This window comes from Thamnophis elegans, chromosome 12 (assembly GCF_009769535.1).
Source record: "Thamnophis elegans isolate rThaEle1 chromosome 12, rThaEle1.pri, whole genome shotgun sequence".
In the NCBI taxonomy this organism is placed as follows: Eukaryota; Metazoa; Chordata; class Lepidosauria; order Squamata; family Colubridae; genus Thamnophis; species Thamnophis elegans.
The window spans coordinates 21,168,419-21,188,971 of record NC_045552.1 but is presented as its reverse complement, the minus strand read 5'-3'; the positions used below and the strand labels follow the sequence as shown (position 1 = coordinate 21,188,971).

At 43.4% G+C, this 20,553-nt stretch overlaps 1 protein-coding gene across 1 annotated transcript; it reads right to left on the bottom strand.

Annotated features, from left to right (window-relative positions):
- Positions 1-1,101: 1,101 nt before the first annotated feature.
- GALE (UDP-galactose-4-epimerase) lies at positions 1,102-20,070 on the bottom strand. The gene is made up of 11 exons (XM_032228510.1): positions 19,953-20,070; positions 8,808-8,934; positions 6,984-7,099; positions 5,831-5,944; positions 4,657-4,833; positions 4,460-4,573; positions 4,304-4,370; positions 3,431-3,516; positions 3,039-3,116; positions 2,377-2,491; positions 1,102-2,199 (listed from the first exon to the last, which is right to left on the bottom strand). The coding sequence occupies exons 2-11, from the start codon at positions 8,926-8,928 to the stop codon at positions 2,144-2,146; spliced, it is 1,044 nt and encodes a 347-aa protein (XP_032084401.1). The 5' UTR covers positions 8,929-8,934; positions 19,953-20,070; the 3' UTR covers positions 1,102-2,143.
- Positions 20,071-20,553: the final 483 nt, after the last annotated feature.

Here is a 20,553-nt window from a genome sequence, read left to right as displayed (position 1 = left end):
ACTTAAGTCGGCATAAGAAGCTAAACATAAATGCTAACTAGCAGAGCAAGATTCCTTATGCTGCACGAAATGCTGTTTGTAAACAGATGGCCATTGATCCAGAGCCTAAAATAATGGCTTCCATTGGAAACAAGAGATGGGAGACGGATTTAGATTATTTTTAGTATATCAAAACTAACCTGTATTGGGCTTCATCCTGCATAAAGAAGTCATTTACACAACCAAGAAAAGAGGTAGTGATTTATATTAGAACATTAGAATAGGGGTGTCAAACTCACATCATTATGGCATTGTCATGTGATTATCGGGAATCCTCCCCTTCTTTGCTAAACTGGGCGTGGGCATGGCCAGCATGTGACGGAAGTTTGATAGCCCTGCATTAGAAACACATTGATGGTCCTTATGTCAAAAAATGGAAGTGGGCAAAAGCAATTCTACTGCAAATATTTTAAAGGGCACATCTGTCTAGTCTTCTATTTGCAACATGAGCAGATACTTTCACAACAATGAGCGGAATTATCTTGTACTTTCGACCTGGATTTGAAGTTATGATGATCAGATCTATCCTTCCCTCAGTCACATGAATGTATTTCAAGTACTCAGCAACCGGGCCACATTTATGGCCATCTGCAATGTCCAACGTCTGTCACACGACGTCATTTCATGATGGCTTTCAGCAAAACTGTTAGGTAAGCTCCCCATTGGGGGAGAGAGTGCATTCAGAGAAGCATTGTGAGAGTTGTGTTGGAGAACACACAAACCAGCATACAGAGACACTGCAGTTTAAATAGGCTTTTACTTTCGTGGAAATAGAGGTATCAAACAGTCCAAGTCATACACAGATAAGAAAGTCAGTCACCAATGTCTTTCAGTTAAGGGACAATCCAAATAACATAGTCCAGTATCATATAAACAGTCCAGTACTCAAAGTTTGCTAGCAGTTGCAAAACTTACAATTGCTCACGGCACTTTCTAATAGCCAGCTTTCAAATCAGAGCAGATCAGCCCAGCATCTAACGAATAGAGAGCTAACAGTCATTCTGGCGCCCTCTTATGGCCGATTGAGGAAACAGCAACCAATCACATTTTACAGTATGATTTAAAGAAACAGGTACAGCATTGCTATATGGTTTATATATTGCTAAGCCAACCGTTAGATTATATTCCTAACAAAACCATGTCCATAGTGAGCTATTGGTCCACCTAAAGACTACAGTGTTTACTTAACCACCACCACAAAAAAGGTAGTAAAATTGATGCTTTATGACTGTCGGCTATGATGAGAAGCTCCATTATAGTCATAACCTGAGGACTATACTGTATACCTACATTACTGGCAGACACTCTTTTGCTTTTTCTCAATTTACAATCTTAAAAGAAAGCTATTAGTGGGAGCCTCTCTTTTCAAGACGTTAGAAACATCACTGCATGTAGTATCTTTAGTTATACCACTATCCAGGAGAACAAAAAGCTTCACTATTAATCTGTGATGTCTCGTTTTGAAGACCAGCCAGCCCAATAAGCTTTGGACTATAGACTGAGCAACGTTAAAATTTACAGCTTATGTAGCTTAAAGAGGTAATTCTTTTTGCTCAAAAAATATAAGTGTACAGTTTATAATTTAGAAAAAGAAATGGCGAGAATGACAAAACCCACTTTACCACCCACAGGCTTTGTTTTTTGACCACTTAGGTGTCCTGGCTCTTCCACTCAAATGAAAGAATCAGGTCTCTGAAATCTTGCTTTCTTAACCCTAAGCAGCTCTCGTCTCTTGAAGCCGAAAAACCCCAAAGTGTTGTGGATTACATTCCCCCAGAGCTAACCAGGCTCTAGGGAAACATGGATTTAGTTCTCCAGTGATACCCAGCTAGTTGTCTTGCTGCTCATTCAGTAAAAAAAACCACATCGCCTCAGCCAATAAAAAGACTCTTGAGTTTCTGACAAAGAGATGGGATGAGGAGAAAAGAACAGGCCACTGAAGAGGCCAATGGCATCCTCGTTTGGTGTGATCAGTCGGCTCCAAAAAGGAAAGAAGAAACGAGCATGGGCCATCTTCCTTTTTCAAAACTAGTCAGCCCTTGGGTCTGCACCAATGTGCTAGTAGTGGTTGTATGTGGGAAGAGCAGGCAACATCTTCCGTCTCCTAGTTCTTGCTGAAACCAGTGGGGTTCTGTGACTGCCATCGCCATAAGTCCTCACCTGAAAACGAGGGAGAGGAAGGAGAATAGAAAGGAACAATGAGGGTCCAGCATCTTGCCCTTTAGGTAGGTATGAAAATGTACCAGGAAGGAAGGATGGCCACTCCATTCTCCAGCAGGAGGGGGAAGCAAAAAGTTCCGGGGGAAAATGAGCAGCAAGCAGAAAGTCTCTACTTACACATTTTGTCCAGACCAAAGATAGCTTTCCAACCCAGCTCCCGCTCAGCTAAACCAGGGTTTGCATAACAAGAGGCTACGTCTCCTTCTCGGCGTTCAACAATCTTGTAGTTTATCTAAAATAAGTACAATACAATACAATAGCAGAGTTGGAAGGGACCTTGGAGGTCTTCTAGTCCAACCCTCTGCCTATGCAGGAAACCTTACACCATTTCAGACAAATGGCAATCCAACATCTTCTTAAAGACTTCCATTCACAACTTCTGGAGGCAAGCTGTTCCACTGATTAATTGTTCTAAATGTCTGGAAATTTCTCCTCAGTTCAAAATTGCTTCTCCTTGATTAGTTTCCACCCATTACTACTACTTCTATGCTCAGGTGCTTAGTAAGTAATAAATAGCCTTAGTAAGCAAGTAAATAGCCTCCATTCACATTTCTGAAAAATGAATTGGAGACAGTTGTTAAGATGCCAACTGAGAAACTGGCTGAGGTTATCATCAAATCTAACAAAGCAGATAGTGGATTTCTGCTGAAAGCTCCAGAAAGTGGACAGCTTCACAATAAGATCGCCAGGTGCAGGTCCCAGGCACTTTTAAGCCTTGGCGTAGGAGATCCCCATATTGGTTGTCAGCCCCTGCATCTCATCTTGGTTTGTCAGCCTACCTGTCTTCCAGATGCCTTCTCCATGGCTTTGACCATTTGCAAGACCGAGTAGCCAACACCAGTCCCAAGGTTGTAAATCTGTAAGAAAGCAATTTTTTTTTGCTCATAGTTATATTCTTCTATGCTCATCCTTTGTTGAAGGAGATGGGGAAGCAAAGAAGAGCTTAAATATGAGAAGATTGGAGGGGATGGTTACACCAACTTGTTTTCAGTGTAAGTCTAGTGGGTGGATGCAGAGGGTGCACCTGATTTAAAGCTATTAAGTTTGGTCTCCTGTATTGTAAGACCGTTCAGAAATGAAATAAGAGAAATAAGGATTACGAAGACACTCTGCCCTAAGCAAGGTATTTTCCTTCTCAAAGGGTGGACACTTTTATAAAGAACATCCTTACCTTGCATCTACAGTTCTCCTGGAGCTTCTTCAAGGCTGCAATATGGCCCTTCGCCAGATCAGTTACATGGATGTAATCCCGAACGCCTATCAAAGGACAATTGTTCAATGTTCTGTTCACCCAGCGGTGCACATGTATTTCCACAACTTTAGGAGATATGCATTCTCTTGGGCAAATACACACAATATAACAGAGAACAAATTTTGCACATTAAATCAGGGATGGTGTTAATAGAGTCTCTTTCCCAAGCTATTTAGGAATCCTGCTCAACCAGAACTGTCCGTCTATTTCTTGAGGTCTGGAGGGGCTCTCTAGTATGTTTCCGTTCCCAGTAAAGAAAATTAGTATTTGAGACCCAGGAGATGAATATATCTAGTAGTTCCATTTTAATCTAGCCCCTGTACACTTCATTGCCCTTTTAACTAGTAGTTTAGTAATTCTACCAGGAAAGGATTTTAGAACTTAAGTTAGTAAATTATTGCCATAAATGACACAATCATTTAACCCCAAATAAATTTACTTTTATAAAGCATTTGAAATTTTATGGGACCATAATATCTTCTGGTATTAAATCCTGGAATGTCTCAGAAGGCAATAATGGAGATTTTAAAGATTTTTTTTTAAATGTACATGAAGCAAAGGTGCCTGTCTTACTAAAGATGCTTAGTCCTGGTTTAAGATGGAAAGAAAGGAAGTCCTAGTTTCAGAAGAATTGGTGGACAATATATTCACATCTTCCTTGGGGGGAAAGTTCCAAATTGTGACTCTCGCTATGTTTTTCTTCATTGAGCTTATCCACTCAGCTTTTGTTTTTGTTTTTTTGGAAGGGGGGGTCTTCATTTTAAAGTTTGGATGATACTCAGCCCCACCCACCTGTCCCATCTACTGTAGCATAATCATTCCCGAAGATGTTCAGATGTTTTCTACGCCCCACAGCCACCTGAAAAAGACAGAAGATGAAAAAAAAATTGAAAAGGTAAACTGAGAAAATCTTAGTGCAGCTGATCGAATAGCACAAGAACTGTATACCTGGGCAACATAAGGCATCAGATTGTTTGGGATGCCCTGGGGGTCTTCTCCAATTTTTCCGGACTTGTGAGCTCCAATAGGGTTAAAATACCGCAAGAGCACAGCGTTCCACTCCTAGGATTAAAAAAACACATAAAGTAAATCCAGTGGGACACAGCAGACTAAACGGGAATTAAGGTGCAGTGTTGCTCTCTTACTGGGTCTGCCTTGCACAAATCTTGGATCATCTCTTCAATGAAATACTTGGATTTGCCATAGGGGTTGGTGCAGCTGCCAACAGGGTGCTTCTCATCAAGAGGGAGGTAAACGGGGTTTCCGTAGACGGTGGCTGAACTGCTGAACACAATGTTCCTGACTCCATGGGCTTTCATGGTCTGAGAGAGGCCAAAAAAGGAAGGACAGATGAGCTAGATTCTGAATCCGGTCAGAGGCAGCAGATAAATCTGACAACAGGGGATAATATTCCTTGCATAGGAACCATTGTTTTATCCAGGCCAGCGTGGCTCTGAATGAAGACTGGGGCAACTGACTAGTGCCCATCCCAGTACTTAATGAGAGAATACTCTAGGTCAGTAATGGCTCAACTTTTTGTCGCTGCGTGCCAAAAGCGCAAGCGCACACCCAAAATGCAATGCACACGTGCCCCCCACATGCACACGCAACCCCCTGCATGTCCCCAACCCCTGCATGCATGCGTGACCACCCCCTGCAACCCCTGTTCCATGCATGCCTGCGCCCCCCCTGCATGCCTGCTCGGACCCCCGTGTGCTCCATTCCCCTGTGCATGCGCGGCAGAGACCCAAAAACCAGCTGGCTGGTGGGAGGTACGTGGGCATGCATGGTGGAACTGAACTGGGGCGACGGCTCGCGTGGCCTCAGGGCTCTGCCTGCCACTTGTGGCACGTGTGCCACAGGTTTGCCATCAATAGCTCTATGCTGTGGGGTTTTGGTATGGGGTCTTGTGTTAGCATCCAAGATGGCCTTAAAAGGTCATAAACCAGCTGCCTCCCAACTGCACAGCTTCTAGATGTCTTGGAACCCATCTCCCTTATACTACTTGGGGGGCTACAGAAGCTGAAGTTGAACAAATTTGGAGAATTTGGGAAGACTCTGCTAAACACTCACAGGATGCTGCTGTATAACACACTAATGGTTTCAGGATTTCAACTTCTGGCCAAGTGATTCTAGCCTATCAACATTTCAGCCCTAGAAGTTCTGATCTGCAGATTGGTGAAAATGGCCACCCGAACCCTAGTATAAATTCTGGCTTTTTTTGCTCTTCTCAGTTAACATTTCTCCTTCTCCACAACTATCTTCTATTGACTGACTATAGCTAAACATTCATTATAATCTTGCATAACAGAAACTCACCTCTAGCAACCGGATGGTCCCTGTCAGATTCACCTTGTAATATTCCAGTGGCATCTGGACCGACTCCCCAACGGCTTTAAGACCAGCAAAATGTATCACTGCAGAAAAGTGATGCTGAAAATGGAAGAAGGAATATATAAAATAAAATAATGTCGCTGTTGTTACTCAGAACAAAATTCACCTTCATTGTGGGTCCCGTCCTCCCCTTTAAGTCAAAGGATATTTAACTTTTAAGCCCACTTTCCATTGAATTATTTTAAGGTGGTGTTCTAAACTGAGAAGGCAAAAATATGATGCTTGGATCAGAATGACTATTCAATATGTAGCCAATACAGTGACTACATTCCACCTCCAAAGATTCACCAAAATAACCCCACAACATTATCTGAGGCTGCGTTTTTCAAGAGTTTGGACGTACTTGTGTCTCATTGGTTTTTCTGCTCCTATGCCCATTTTTAAAAGTCTCACAAAGGAAAAAAGAAACTCTGAAGAAGGAAGGAAACATTCCACAGGTGCAAGATGTTCGTTTTGCTGCTGAATTTCAGAAGTACAAATCTGGACTCCAGGGCCACCAACATATGCTTGGGAGTCTATGTGATTCACACTGCCCATTCCACTGACAACTATCCACAGAGTACAAAAACACACTGGCAAATAGTTTTTGCCCATTTTGCGGGGGGAAAGGCCAATTCAGATGACTTTCAACTGTGGTGGCATTGCAAAAATCACTTAGTAGCGTCCTTTATAAGCAGGTTACTTCCCAAAGCTTTAAGATCCATGACGTGATAGCAGAGATCTCCCCCAACAAGAATGGACTGAGTCATTTAAGATTTTTTCCATGCAGTTTTTCAGCACAACCAGGCACACTAGACATCAATGCAGCCACGCTAAAACAGATGTGGCATCAAACTTTTGGAGCAGTTTGCAGAATGTCCTTGGGCAGTATAAAATCTCTCAAGATTGATAGGGTGAGAAATAAAAAAAAAGGGGGGGTCACAGGAAAATACAGATGAGCCTTTTACCTAGGCAAAGTTAGTGGTACTGCTCAGCAGGCAAAAATTCAGCTTACTTGCAGAAACTGAGCCAGTTTCATAATTGGTACAATGAAAAAGGATGGGTAAATGATTAACTTAGATTAGTGATATCATCTTGCCTTTTTGAAGAGCTCCTGAAGGGCTCCCTCATCAAGAACATCCAGTTCTTGGAATGGGATCTCCTTCCCCACAATCTTCATCACACGCTGAATACTCTCTGGGATCGTGTTTTCTCCTGTAGAGAGAATTAGTGTTTTGATGCAATGCTGGATGGACTCGGCATCATGCGGGTGCCCTCTTTAGGGAGAAGAGGGTCAGAAAGCCTACCCTCGCCATGCCCTTGGTCTGGATGCTCCTTTGGACCTTAGGGATGCCTTGGCTTTTGACTGAAACCATTCCGATCTCCACCAACCCGTGGCTCTGGAGCTGCATGTGGCTCTTTCATCCCTCTGCTGCAGCTCCCTGTCACTAGTCGACTACACAATTGATAGGGCTTTCGGTTAGGACAGGTAAAGGAAAAGGACGCCACACTAGGAGGAGACTCTGATGGAGGAACTGGATTTCCAGTCGGCTCCAGAAATGAACAGGGGGCTTCCAGTTAGGAACTTTGTGGCTCTTTGAGGGTTTAAGGTTGCCGACCCCTGACATCGGCCAGTCATCTCCCCCTCTTGTGAACAGCCAGAGATGCTCTTCCTCTCTGCTATTTGCTCAGAAATACTCTGTACTGTCAAGGCCTTTGAGGCCAGCAAACTCAAGAAACAATCCTCTGTATTTCTGAAGCATCTTCAGTGCTCATGGGTCATTGAAAGAGAATCTTCAAAGCCTGCCACAGCAATTATCAAGCTCAAATTATAACTAGCATAACCAAGGTGGAGTCTCACTTTCCTCCCCTGAACCTGACTTTTCTGTAATGGTCCTCTGACTTCCTGTAATATCTTTCATTCTTCTCCCTTGTTCCCACGACTGTTAGCCATTCCATCATAAATCCTCCCTGTAACTCCATCCCAGTGGCTATCTGAGTAGGAAATGAGAACATGACTAGAATCTGGCCTTTCTGTCAGTATTTTAAGGGATCAATAAAGGACATTAAGACAAGGGTTTGGCCAATGCTACCCTGAGGCGAAAGTGAAATAGCGCTTTTTTCTATGGGAGTCATTGGGGAAGGCGACACTGTCGGCTCCTTACTCCAATTAAGTCACACTTAGCTTAGTTGAGAAGATCCAACCATGATTTGCAAGATTGATGTTACTTACACACTGGGGATAATTTGATTCTGCTTTAGTGTGTTCTATAAAATCACTCCTTGTGGTTTGTAAACCATGATTTATGACTAATGTATTATAAGGTATGGCTGTGAAAGTTGGACCATAACAAAGGCTGAGTGCCAAAGAATAGAGGTCTTTGAACTCTGGTGCTGGAGAAGATTCCTGCGAGTCCCATGGACTGCAAGACCATCCAACCAGTCAGTCCTAGAGATCAACCCTGATTGCTCTTTAGAAGGCCAGATCCTGAAGAGGAAGCTCAAATACTTTGGCCACCTAATGAGAAGGAAGGAATCCCTGGAGAAGAGCCTCATGCTGGGAAAGATTGAGGGCAAAAGAAGAAGGAGACTACAAAGAATGAGGTGACTGGATGGAGTCACTGAAGCAGATGGCTTGAGCTTAAATGGACTTCGGGGGATTGTAGAGGACAGAAGGCCTGGAGGAACATTGTCTATAGGGTCACGATGGGTCGGACATGACTTTGCAACTAACAAATTATCAGTAAAGTAACCATGATGATAAACATGGCTTAGAGTAAGGCCTGAATTCTGCCATTGGTCCAAACAAACAGTTGTTTGAACAGTCTGTCTACGAACCAGGCACTTCTTCATCAATTTAAGGCATTCTACTATGTGGAAAAAAACAGCCTTGGATGTCAACCTTGCTGTCAATCGCCCTTACCTCGGATGGCATTGTGGAAGTTATCGATAACTACCGGGTTATAGCCAGCCTCAACCAGTTCCAGAACACAGTGGCTTCCTATATAGCCAGCTCCACCTGTCACGAGGATCTTTTCCGACATGGTCTTCTGAAAAGTAACAGAAAAGTCTTTGGAGGAAGAGAAGTACTGGTTTCTTTCTGGGAGAAGCAAATTGAATAGATAGATAGATAGATAGATAGATAGATAGATAGGTAGGTAGGTAGGTAGGTAGGTAGGTAGGTAGGTAGGTAGGTAGGTAGGTAGGTATAGGTATAGGTATAGGTATAGGTATAGATGATATAGATATAGATATATAGATATAGATACACACACACACACACACACACACATATATAACAATCACCTTCAAAATAAAAGCAACCCCCGCAGGCCAGACAGGGACAGCCAAAGGGCTAAATGTGGCCCAGGGTCCATAAAATGCTCAGGTACGATTTAGGCCAACCTGCAACATTCCAGATGTTTAGGGATTGTAGACTGAACATTCCAAATCTCTAAATTGGAATTCTGGAGGCTGTGATTTCAACAGGTCCAGAGAGCACCAAAATGGGTAGAAGCGGCAATGCCTGTTCCCAACATAGATTTTCTTGGTCCGATTCAGTGCCAATAGAAACCTTCCTGAGAGAAGTCACTCAAAACTAAAAGGCTAATAAGCTTTCTGTCAGAATCCACAATTGTTGATCCTAGGCTAGAAGTCAATCTCTGTTTATGCGAAAGGGGAGGAAGAGGCAGGTAAAAATCTGGACCAAGGCAGTCGGAAAATGGGGTTGGTGCCTGGGGACCATTCAGAAACTAAGTGATGAGCAAGGTGGAGTTACATGGAAGCAAAAGGATGGGACAGCCTGAGCAGAAGGGATGCCAAAGAGATATAGCAAGGGCCATAGCTCTGCAGAAGTGAGAATTACATGTTTACTAAGCTCTGAATGGGACTCTGTCAAATATATATATATACTTATATAGCATATATATATATATATATATATATATATATATATATATATATATATATATATATATATATATATATAATGTTATATTTATGCTGATAAATAAATAAAGGGAGACTAGTATAGATCTATTTCAAGCTATTTAGCTCTCATCAGCTAGCCATACCCAAGTTTGGGAATCGAACCTGTGCTCCATTGCCTCCCAGGCAGGGAGTTAACCATTTGAGCTACAGAGAACGACTCCTTATCAGCCAGCCAGGGTGGGAGGTATATACTTAAAGTCACAACCCCTGGTATGCCCAAGTATGGGAGGAAGGTCACACTTCCACTCTCTGTCATTAGGCTCGTCACAAGAGACCATCCAGACAGAAACCCAATATTTTTTACTGTTCCCTTTATTTATTTATCAGCATAAATATAACAAATGTAACAAAAAAGGCAACAGTAAATATATATATATATATATTTGTTATATTTATGCTGATAAATAAATAAAGGGAGACTAGTATAGATCTATTTCAAGCTATTTAGCTCTCATCAGCTAGCCATACCCAAGTTTTTGGGAATCGAACCTGTGTTCTATTGCCTCCCAGGCAGGGAGTTAACCATTTGAGCCATTATATATATATATATATATATATATATATATATATATATATATATATATATATATATATATATATATATATATATATATATATATATATATATATATATATATATATTTTCTTCCACCTTGCAAAGCTATTGGGAAATTACCAAATCAAACTTAAAACACTTTGCATCAATCTGATAAATTGATACTCCTGAAAGCTTTTAACAGCACCGGGAACCCCCTTTATATACCCCCCACATACATTTCTTCCTCAAAAAGAAATGACATGCCTCCTCTATGTTCTAAGAAGCGTGATGGCACGGTGGGTTAGAATGCAATATTGCAGGCTAACTCACTGTTGACTTCAAGAGTTCGATCCTGACTGGCACAAGGTTGAGTCAGCCTTTCATGCTTCTGAAGTGGGTAAAATGAGGAGCCAGATGGTTGGGGGCCATAGGCTGATTCTGTAAACTGCTTAGAGAGGGCTGTATAAAGCACTGTGAAGCAGTATATAAGAATCAGTATTGATCTTGGCTGGAAAAAGAAAAATGTGGTTTACTCAAGTAATATAACCTTCCCAAGAATAAGCTTTCGTTAATAGAATCGTTCCTTCTTGGTCATTGATCTGATGTTAATAAGTATTTCCTTTCCCCAGACTTGTACTGGAGTTCCTGGCAAAAAGTAAGCCAACCTCTGAGCATGAATGGCATTCCCCACCCCTGTCTAATTAATGTCAGTCTCCATAAAAGTCCTACTTGCCAGATGTTAACGAGCCTTTATAGAGCTCATCTAACAAATTGATAGTGTTTGCATTTTCACAATCTCACGTAACAAGTTACAGACCTACTGGCTTCATTTGTACAACATGATTAATCTTTGTTAGCCTTTTTTAAAGTTTAGTGCCCTCTCTGAACCTGGCCCATTTGATTACAGACCCAGAAAATGGGTTAATTCAGTAACCAAGTTGTCTTTTGTTATGAGATTGTGATAAATGAAAAAAAAAAAGGAGACAGAACAGACAACTCTTCCTCCCACCTATCTCGTTCCCATTTTTTTCATGATTCAGACACCAGATAATTTAAGTGTTGAGGGATAGAAATTTCCTGACAGAACAATTAATTACTGGAACGACTTGCCTCCAGAGGTTGTGGATGTCCCAACACTGGAGATTTTAAAAAAGGGATTGGAAAACCATTTGTCTGAAAGGTATAGAGCAGGGGTCCCAGGTTGTGGCATACCAGAAACCGGGCCGTGCAAACAAGTGAAGCCCCATCCATGGGATGCAGGCAGCACACAAGACCACGTCCCCTCCGGTCCATGGAAAAACCTCTCTCCATGGAACCAGTCCTTAGTACCCCAAAGGTTAGGGATATAGGGTCTCCTGCTTGGGCAGGGGATTGGACTAGAACACCTTTAGGGATCCTTCCAACTCTGTTATTCTGTAAAAAATATTTTCAGGAGAAACCAGAGAGATCTAATCCTGGAAACACCAGTGTCCTTCCTGTTGTCATATTTTTAAAACTTTTAATTTCCTGGTCTGGTTTCTGATCGTTCACACTGGCCTCCCTAACAGATATTTACCAGGTGAAGAGTTGCCCGGGCTCCAGAATTTAGACAGAACTCAACTCTAGCTATCTAAGTCTCTGGGGGAGCAAGAGTAAACTGAAGCTTCTTAGATCCGTTTGTCAAAATCACATTTAATCCAGGAATGTTGTAGTTCTTACCCTAAAACCATGTCTTTGCCAGTTCCCTTCCATGCTCAATCATGGACAGGGCCGCTCTCTTTAACACAGAAAAGTTTCTGTCTTTCTGTTCCAGAAGCCTATTAGTATTTATTTTCCAATCCCTGAAAATAATATTTGGTGGAAACAGACATACTTCAGTCTGAAAATGACATGGTTGAGGCTTTGCCGGGAAGAGAAGAACTGGACTCTGAAGAGCCTGCTGAGAAGCGGGAGGGAACCACCTGGACAGAACTGCCAACCCCAAAGGGCCATGAAAAGGGAGTCTGTGTGCACACAGCCACAAGGAAGGCATTCATCTTGAAACACACACACACACACACCCAGTTTGCATGCCGGTCAAAGTTTAAGGCTTGATGCTGGATTCAGCCTCCGATTTAACTTCAACTGTACATCTGAGCACTCAGATGTCGCTGGTTCAATTTTCCTAGCACCTTAGATTGTGTATCTATAAAATATACTGAAGAGACACGTGGCTCAGTGGCTAAGACACTGAGCTTGTCGATCAGAAAGGTCAGCAGTTCAGCGGTTCGAATCCCTAGCACCGCGTAACGGAGTGAGCTCCCATTACTTGTTCCGGCTTCTGCCAACCTAGCAGTTCGAAAGCATGTAAAAAATGCAAGTAGAAAAATATGGACCACCTTTGGTGGGAAGGTAACAGCGTTCCGTGCGCCTTCAGCGTTTAATCATGCCAGCCACATGACCACGGAGACGTCTTCAGACAGAGCTGGCTCTTCGGCTTTGAAACAGAGATGAGCACCGCCCCCTAGAGTCGGGAATGACTAGTACATATGTGAGAGAGAACCTTTACCTTTAAAATATATTGGTTTCTGGGATCCAGTCTTAGTTCCCCATTCTTGCTTTCAAGATCTTCCTTCACTTTCCTGCTCCTAGTTTCTAGTTTCTCAATAATACTTTCCCTTGGACCTTTGCTCCTTCAACTCTACTTAGCTGTCCAAAAGCCATTCACGAGAACTTAATCCTTTCTCTCTTGCAGCCAAGAATGATCTGAAGCTGTGTCGAAACTCCTCTCTTCCTCCAGCTCAAAAGTTGGCACAATTTCCAGTACAAAAAATGGTACTGAACACGAGTGTCACTCTGCATGTAAGAACCAGACCAAAGCCTCATCCCTCCAGTGCTTCTTTCGCCCCCTTTTAACTACTCAATGAGGTAGAGCAGTGGCCCCCAACCTTTTGGGCATCAGGAAGTGGTTCCATGGAGAGAGGTTTTTCCATGGACTGGAAGGGACGTGGTTTTGCGTGCTGCCTGCAACTCATGGATGGGGCTTTGCTTGTTTGCATGGACAGGTTTCTGGTATGCCACGGCCCACTGCCGGTCCACAGATGACCCCTGAGGTAGACTGCAGGCTGAAAGGAGTGGAGGGTAGGATATCATTTCCTTCCTCCAGAACAGGGGTCTCCAACCTTGGCAACTTTAAGGTTCCAATCTTGGCAACTTTAAGGCTGGAGGACTTCAACTCCCAGAATTCCACAGCCAGCATAGCAGGGAATTCTGGAGCACATAGCTGGCTGGGGAATTCTGGGAGTTGAAGTCCTCCAGCCTTAAAGTTGCCAAGGTTGGAGACCCCTGCTCTAGAACAGTGTTTCTCAGCCTTGGTCGCTTTAAGACATACGGACTTCAACTCCCAGAATCCCCCAGCCAGCATGCAGCACTTGAAGTCTAGGCATTTTAAAGTGGCCAAGGTTGAGACTCACTGCCTTGGCCAAAACAGAAGCTCAGAGCACTAGTAGAAGTTGCAGTGCTTTCCTTTTCTGCCTTTTCTCAAGGGGAACAAACCATCTGTCTGGCTCTCCCTTGCTCCTCCACCCATCAACACTCATGCTGGGCCAAAATCATGCTGTCACTCCAATTTTGCTTGCTTTACATCTGCCTCTGCTGAAGAGCAATGAAACTTTTGTTCCAGGAGAAAGCAAAGAGATGTAATCCTCCCGGAAATGGTTATGTCCTCCTCCTTGTCATTTTTAAAAATAATTTAATTTCCTGGTTTGGTTTCTGTGACCTTTTATATTGGTTTCCCTAACAGATAATTAGCAAGCGGAGTGTCTTTTTACTAGCGGGAGAGTCTAATGTCCAATGTTTAGTTCCTCCTTGTCAGGTATTCATGAAATATGGCGGATCATTAGAGCAATATAAAATCCTGGCTATTTGGCTCCCATGCTGCTAGCAAGGTATAAGGTAAAAAAGTTAACGGTTCCCCTTGCACATATGTGCTAGTCGTTCCCAACTCTAGGGGGCAGTGCTCATCTCTGTTTCAAAGCCAAAGAGCCAGCTCTGTATGAAGACCTCTCCGTGGTCATGTGGCCAGCATGACTCAAAGCTGAAGGCGCACGGAACGCTGTTTCCTTCCCACCAAATGTGGTCCCTATTTCTCTACTTGCATTTTTGCATGCTTTCGAACTGCTAGATCGGCAGAAGGTGGGACAAGTAACGGGAGCTTACTCCGTTACACGGCGCTAGGGATTCGAACCATCGAACTGCCGTATAGAAGGGATTAAAAAAGGATTGCAGCAGTTCACTTTCTTCCTCCATCGCCAACCTTTTACTTGGCTAAAAGCCAACCTAGTTCCGGATGTAGTGATTATTCACTATTTACTCAGATTAAAAACCAGGAAACTGAACACTTGGTATGACTGGTATAAACAAAACGTTCACCCACTGGAAGAAGAGATCTGAGCTGGGCTGCACTTCCCACAGCTAGTTCCACGTGGGCAGAACAGGCCAAACCACCATCAGGCATGCAATTGCACAGCCAAGTTGGCAACACCTTGTTCACACCTGGGCCGTTCGCTGGAATCAGAACACAGGGTAACCTTAGCAAAGGGGCAGCGTGATGTTCCTTCTTTGTTTTTATCCATCAAAGCCGAGACCGGCCCAACCGGAGCCTGGTGCAAAAAAATTCATTCATACGCAAGGACATCACATAATAGGATTTGCTCGCCTGTAGTCCAATATAAAGGGACGTGGGGGCTCAGAGGCTAAGACGCTGAGCTTGTCAATCAGAAAGGTCGGCAGTTCGGCGGTTGGAATCCCTAGTGCCGTCTAACAGAGTGAGCTCCTGTTCCTTGTCCCAGCTTCTGCCAACCGAGCAGTTCGAAAGCACGTAAAAAATGCAAGTAGAAAAAATAGGAGCCACCTTTGGTGGGAAGGGAACAGCGTTCTATGTGCCTTTGGCATTTAGTCATGCCGGCCACATGACCACAGAGACGTCTTCAGACAGCGCTGCTTTTCGGCTTAGAAACAAAGATGAGCACTGCCTCCTAGAGTCAGGAAGAACTAGCACATATGTGCGAGGGGAACCTTTACCTTTTACCTTTAGTCTAATATATTGGGTGAACCAAGTTAGTTGATTTTTAAAGCACATTTTAAAGCAAACTTAATAGTGAATCTAGCTGACTGGCTTATTCACAAGCCATAGTTAAAACAACTATCATTCAGCACAGGGATTCAGAATTTTTTGGAACAAATTTGTAGTATCTGTTAGAATACTGTTGAGAACAGTTCTCCAAAAAGTAGCAAGATAGCTCCAAAATGAAATTTGATTGCATTTCATTGATAGTAAAGTTAAATAGAGGACATATTACTATTCCATCAGTTTTAAAACATTTTTCCAGTTTGTCATACTATAATGTAACGATCCTGGGGAATCCATAAGGGACTTTAGAGCCAAAGCAAACCTAATACTTCTACTTAGGGAAATACATGAATCCAACTGCAAGGAATGAGTGACCAGGAATTGACCTGGAGGACCAAGAAATCTTCTCCCACTTGCCAAATCTTCCTTCCTTACGATTTTTAGCTTTGTGCACATGAACTACGATTGCCATTTTGCTGTGGCTTTTTTTAAACAATTGTATGTGACAAATGTTTGTCCCTTTATCCAGGGATCACCCAGTCCATCCACATGAATAAGGATGCAAAACACACCATTTCATAGCTGAAATAATTTCACACACACGCAAAAATTTCTTGCTGAAAAACAAAACTTTCCACATTTCACATGCAAGAGTTTGAGATGGGACCTTTTGTACACTCTTACAAGTCGGTAAGATTTCTATTCCATAGGGGTGCATTGCCTTGCTCAGCCCACCATGGGATTCGTTTGGTTTTCACTTAACACAGGGTTGGGCAACTTCCTCACAACTAAGCTACAACTGTCTCCCTCTCCAGATTTGCAGGTGAAATTACTAACCAGGGAGGGCTGTCCCCCACTTTGTCTTTCAGGTTTTTAAGAGTGGGAATGGGAACAGCCTCTCCACACCCTCAAATAAATTTGCTGAGAAACTGGTTGATTTCTGGCTGCAACTTTGGGAGGGGGAAGTTTAGGGACTGGATTAATAGTGGAATTGGAGTAGTTTCTCTTCAGAGCCTCCCACTCCAATATTTATCCTTATTGCAACAAAAATAAAGTGTACTAAGCATTAGTCCTTCACTTTAGTAAGGGGAGGATGGGGTGCTGTGATCTCCTAGTGTGCTATAGACTGCCTATTCCTGTTTTAACACGTTGTTAGTTGCGACGTCGTGTCTGACCCATTGTGACCCCATGGACAACGTTCCTACAGGCCTTCCTGTCCTGTACCATCCTCTGGAATCCATTTAAGCCCATGCTGACTGCTTCAGTGACTCCATCCCGCCACCTCATTCTCTGTCATCCCCTTTTTCTTTTGCCCTCCATTGTTCCCAGCATGAGGCTCTTCTCCAGGGATTCCTTCCTTCTCATTAGGTGGCCAAAGTATTAGAGTTTCCTCTTCAAGATCTGGCCTTCTGAAGAACAATCAGGGTTGATCTCCTCTAGGACTGACCGGTTGGATCGCCTTGCAGTCCAAGGGACTCGCAGGAGTCTTCTCCAGCACCAAAGTTCAAAGGCCTCCATTCTTTAGCGCTCAGACTTCCTTATGGTCCAACTTTCACAGCCATCTATTGCAGCTGAGAAAATCATATCCTTGACTATACATGTTTTTGTTAGCACTTTAGGTGAGCCTTACAAATTATGGTCCATTTAGATAACAATAATCATATCAACCAAAAGCAATTTACAATATGTGAAGTTTGTTGAAATACATTTACTGCAACAAAATGGTATATACTTATATACAACTTAAATTTGAGCAGTTGGATATGGAACTTCCTGCCAACTGTACAATTGTGTTACTTCCCCCATCCCAGACAATTTTTAAATGACAAATTATGGCAAGCTGATTCACTCAAAATAATTGCAGGCCAATACTCCTTTTCAAATTAATTGCACCCAGTCAAATATTGCTCTTTCCATTATTTTCTTATTATGCTTTATAGCATGTTTTTTTTCCCAGTAGACTGTTTTTATTGCAGACGGTTATGCTGAATTGAATTTTTATTACAGTCTTTGGCCAATCAACAGATTGTTATATTGTTCTTTTTTTCTGTGCTGTGCTCGTCAGGAATATAAGGGCGCTACTAAGAAAAGCAAACCATACTAAATAGTATCCTATTACATCCCCTCAAACAGAGCAGTGTGCCAAAATATGCAGACATTTGATGGTATTCTGCTAAGTTAACCACATACTCAGCTTTCCTCATACTGGAATGGTCAAGGGGGACTATTCAAGACATTGCTCAAAAGACAATCAACTTCTTTACATTTTCCCCAGAGGGGTATTCAGCAGGTTCTGACCAGTTCTGGAGAACCAGTAGTGGAAATTTTGAGTAGTTCAGAGAACCTGTAAATACCACCTCTGACTGGCCCCCATTTCTTCTCTGCCTCCTGAGTCCCAGCTGATTGGGAGGGAATGGGGATTTTGCAGTATCCTTCCCCTGCCACGCCCACCAAGCCACGCCATGCCTACAGAACCGGTAGTAAACATTTTTTAATCCCACCACTGATTTTCCCCATGCAAAAGAACAGCTTCCATTCAGTCCTTCCAAGAGAAAAACCAATCACTGTTGGGATCACTATGTCCTCTTGCTCCAATATTGGATAGATCATCTATGGAGATTCTCAGTCATCCAAGTTGTCCCAAAGATGTCCACCCCGCCCCCCGCAAAAAGGCAACTGGACTCTGTTTTTCCTTAAAGACATTTCTCTTCTCATCCAAGAAACCTCTTTAGTTCTCATCCAAGAAGCTTCTTCAGTTCCTTGAACATCTTCAAGGAAAAACAAAGTCCAGTTGCCTTTTTTGGGGACACTGGATAGTTTGATTGCTCAGACCTGGAACAGATTTCAGGAAGGTACTAGTTTGAATTCCTAGAACTGCCAAGATATCCATAGGAGGGTTAAATGACAGAAGCAGCTTTGCACCATAAGCTCTGCCCTGCCTGGGTGTCTGCTTGGACACTCCAAGTTGTGTGAAAGGGAGTGGAGCTGTTATTGTAGATCCAAAAGATATGTTACCAACTTATAAGAGCGTGCAAAAGATCCCATTTCAAACTGCTGCATGTGAAATGTGGAAAGTCTTGTTTTCAATAAGAAACTGGTTTGTGTGTGTGTGTGAAACTATGTCAGGTATGAAATGGTCCATTCCTTGACAGGGAAGTTTTTAAAAAAATACAAAAGGCATCCATAGTGAAACTCTTAGGCATTATTGCCAAGAAAAGCATAGAACCTCCTAATCCCCAGCAGTTGATCTTATTTTTTTTTAAGTACTTTGCTTTTTATGAGTTTGAACAAGCAACTTGTACATTCTCAAAGTTCACATAGCCGCAGTGGTTTCTGCCTGCCCCCCAGGACAAAAATGCTGCATTTCCTTCTTCGGACAATCTTTCTAGAGTAGGGGTCTCCACCCTTTGCTGGCTGGGGAATTCTGGGAGTTGAAATTCACCAGGCTTAAAGTTGCCAAGGGTGGAGAGCAGTGTTTCTCCACCTTTGCAGATGAACATGGGGAAGGAACTTCAACTCCCAGAATTCCCTAGCGTAAGTATGCTGGGGAATTCTGGGAGTTGAAGCCTACTCATGTTCAAGCTGTCAAGGTGGAGAACACTCTTCTAGGGATACAGGATGTAGAAAAGTTTCCCCAAAGCCAAAGAAACCCAAGCTCCCCTCCTCAGCCCTTCCCTTCCCAGCTGAAATACCTGCCTCCCACCCAAAGCAGGGCGCTGGGTGCCGAGCGGGAGAGGGCTGCTCCCGGCTTGCCAGTGCCCAGCAAAACTTCCCACCCTACAGAGAGTCCTCAACGTACGACCACAATCGAGCCAAAAAGTTCAGTTCCTAAGTGAGACAGTGGTTAAGTGAGTTTAGCCCTATTTTAACAACTTTTCTTGCCACCTCTGTTAAAGGACTACTGCAGTTGTTAACTTAAGTCACCCGGTTGTTAAGTGAATCTGGTTGTCCCATCGCTCATCAGAAGGTCGCAAAAGTAGATCACCTGATCCTGGGACACTGCGATCATACCTTATGAGTCAGTTTTGCCAAGCATCTGGAGGTTTTTAAGAAGAGATTGGATAAGCACTTGTCTGCAATGCTATAGAGTTTCCTGCAGAAACAGGGGGTTGGACTAGAAGACCTCCAATGTCCCTTCCAACTCTGTTATTCTATTCTATTTCTTTTTCTATTCTATTCCTAATTTTAGTTCTAATTCTATTCCTATTCCACCTTCTTGCCCGTTTTCCGACCCACCAAGGCGGAGACCCGCATCGCCTCCCCGTGACCGTTTCCCTTCTTAAGCCGGGCGGCAGGATTCCTGCCCATACCTCACTGTACTGTCCCCCAAACCGGGAATACGGAAGTCCCTCCCCGCCCCCGGCCATCGCCCTCCATTTCTCCCGGGGGCGCCATTCATTCAACCATTCACACGTGCAGCCGCGCCGCCACTCAGCCCGCATCTTCCTCACCTGCAGCCTCCGCCGACTCCTTTCGAAGCAGCGAGGTCGCGGCCCCTTTAAGGGCTTCTCCCGGACCGGCTGCCTTCTCCCCTCTAGGCCACCCCCCCGCGGGTTGCACGGCCGCGCGCCGCCGCTTCCCATTGGTAACGTGTCACTTTTTTGTCCCGCCTTCTTCCCGCCCCTCCTGGTAAGGAACGTGGCGAGGGCCAAAAAAAAAAGGTGTCCCAATGCCACGCATCCTTTATGGATGGAGGGAATGAGATGCAGGGAGTTAGTTCTCCTATCCTGTTTTAGGAAGGCAGCTAAACGGAATTTTTCCCGCCGGAGGCTGCAAATGGGGATTCTCAGCCTGGAAGAAAACAGCAAAGTTCTGAGGCTGCTGTATATTTTCAGTAACAAGCTTTTTTTCCAAAAATTCCACACTTATTTACAAATATGTAAGTATTTACAAATGTAGGCACTATCCATTCTGTATGCTGTGTTTGATACTTATGCATAATGAAAGTATCTGAAGATTATGATAAAGTACCTTCATTGTTTTTGCACAGCTGCTTTGAGAATGTCAACCATTATGTTTCCTGTCCCACAACAGGATGGAAAAAACCCTTAA

What these genes read in the sequence shown, in the direction of transcription:
- GALE (XM_032228510.1), bottom strand. Translation starts at nt 8,928, where the DNA reads ATGTCGGAAAAGATCCTCGTGACAGGTGGAGCTGGCTATATAGGAAGC. An exon ending in GGACCATCCGGTTGCTAGAG is followed by an intron (nt 4,834 to 5,830) that starts GTGAGTTTCTGT and finishes GGCCTCTCTCAG; the next exon opens with ACCATGAAAGCCCATGGAGT. An exon ending in ATTTGTGCAAGGCAGACCCA is followed by an intron (nt 4,574 to 4,656) that starts GTAAGAGAGCAA and finishes TTTTAATCCTAG; the next exon opens with GAGTGGAACGCTGTGCTCTT.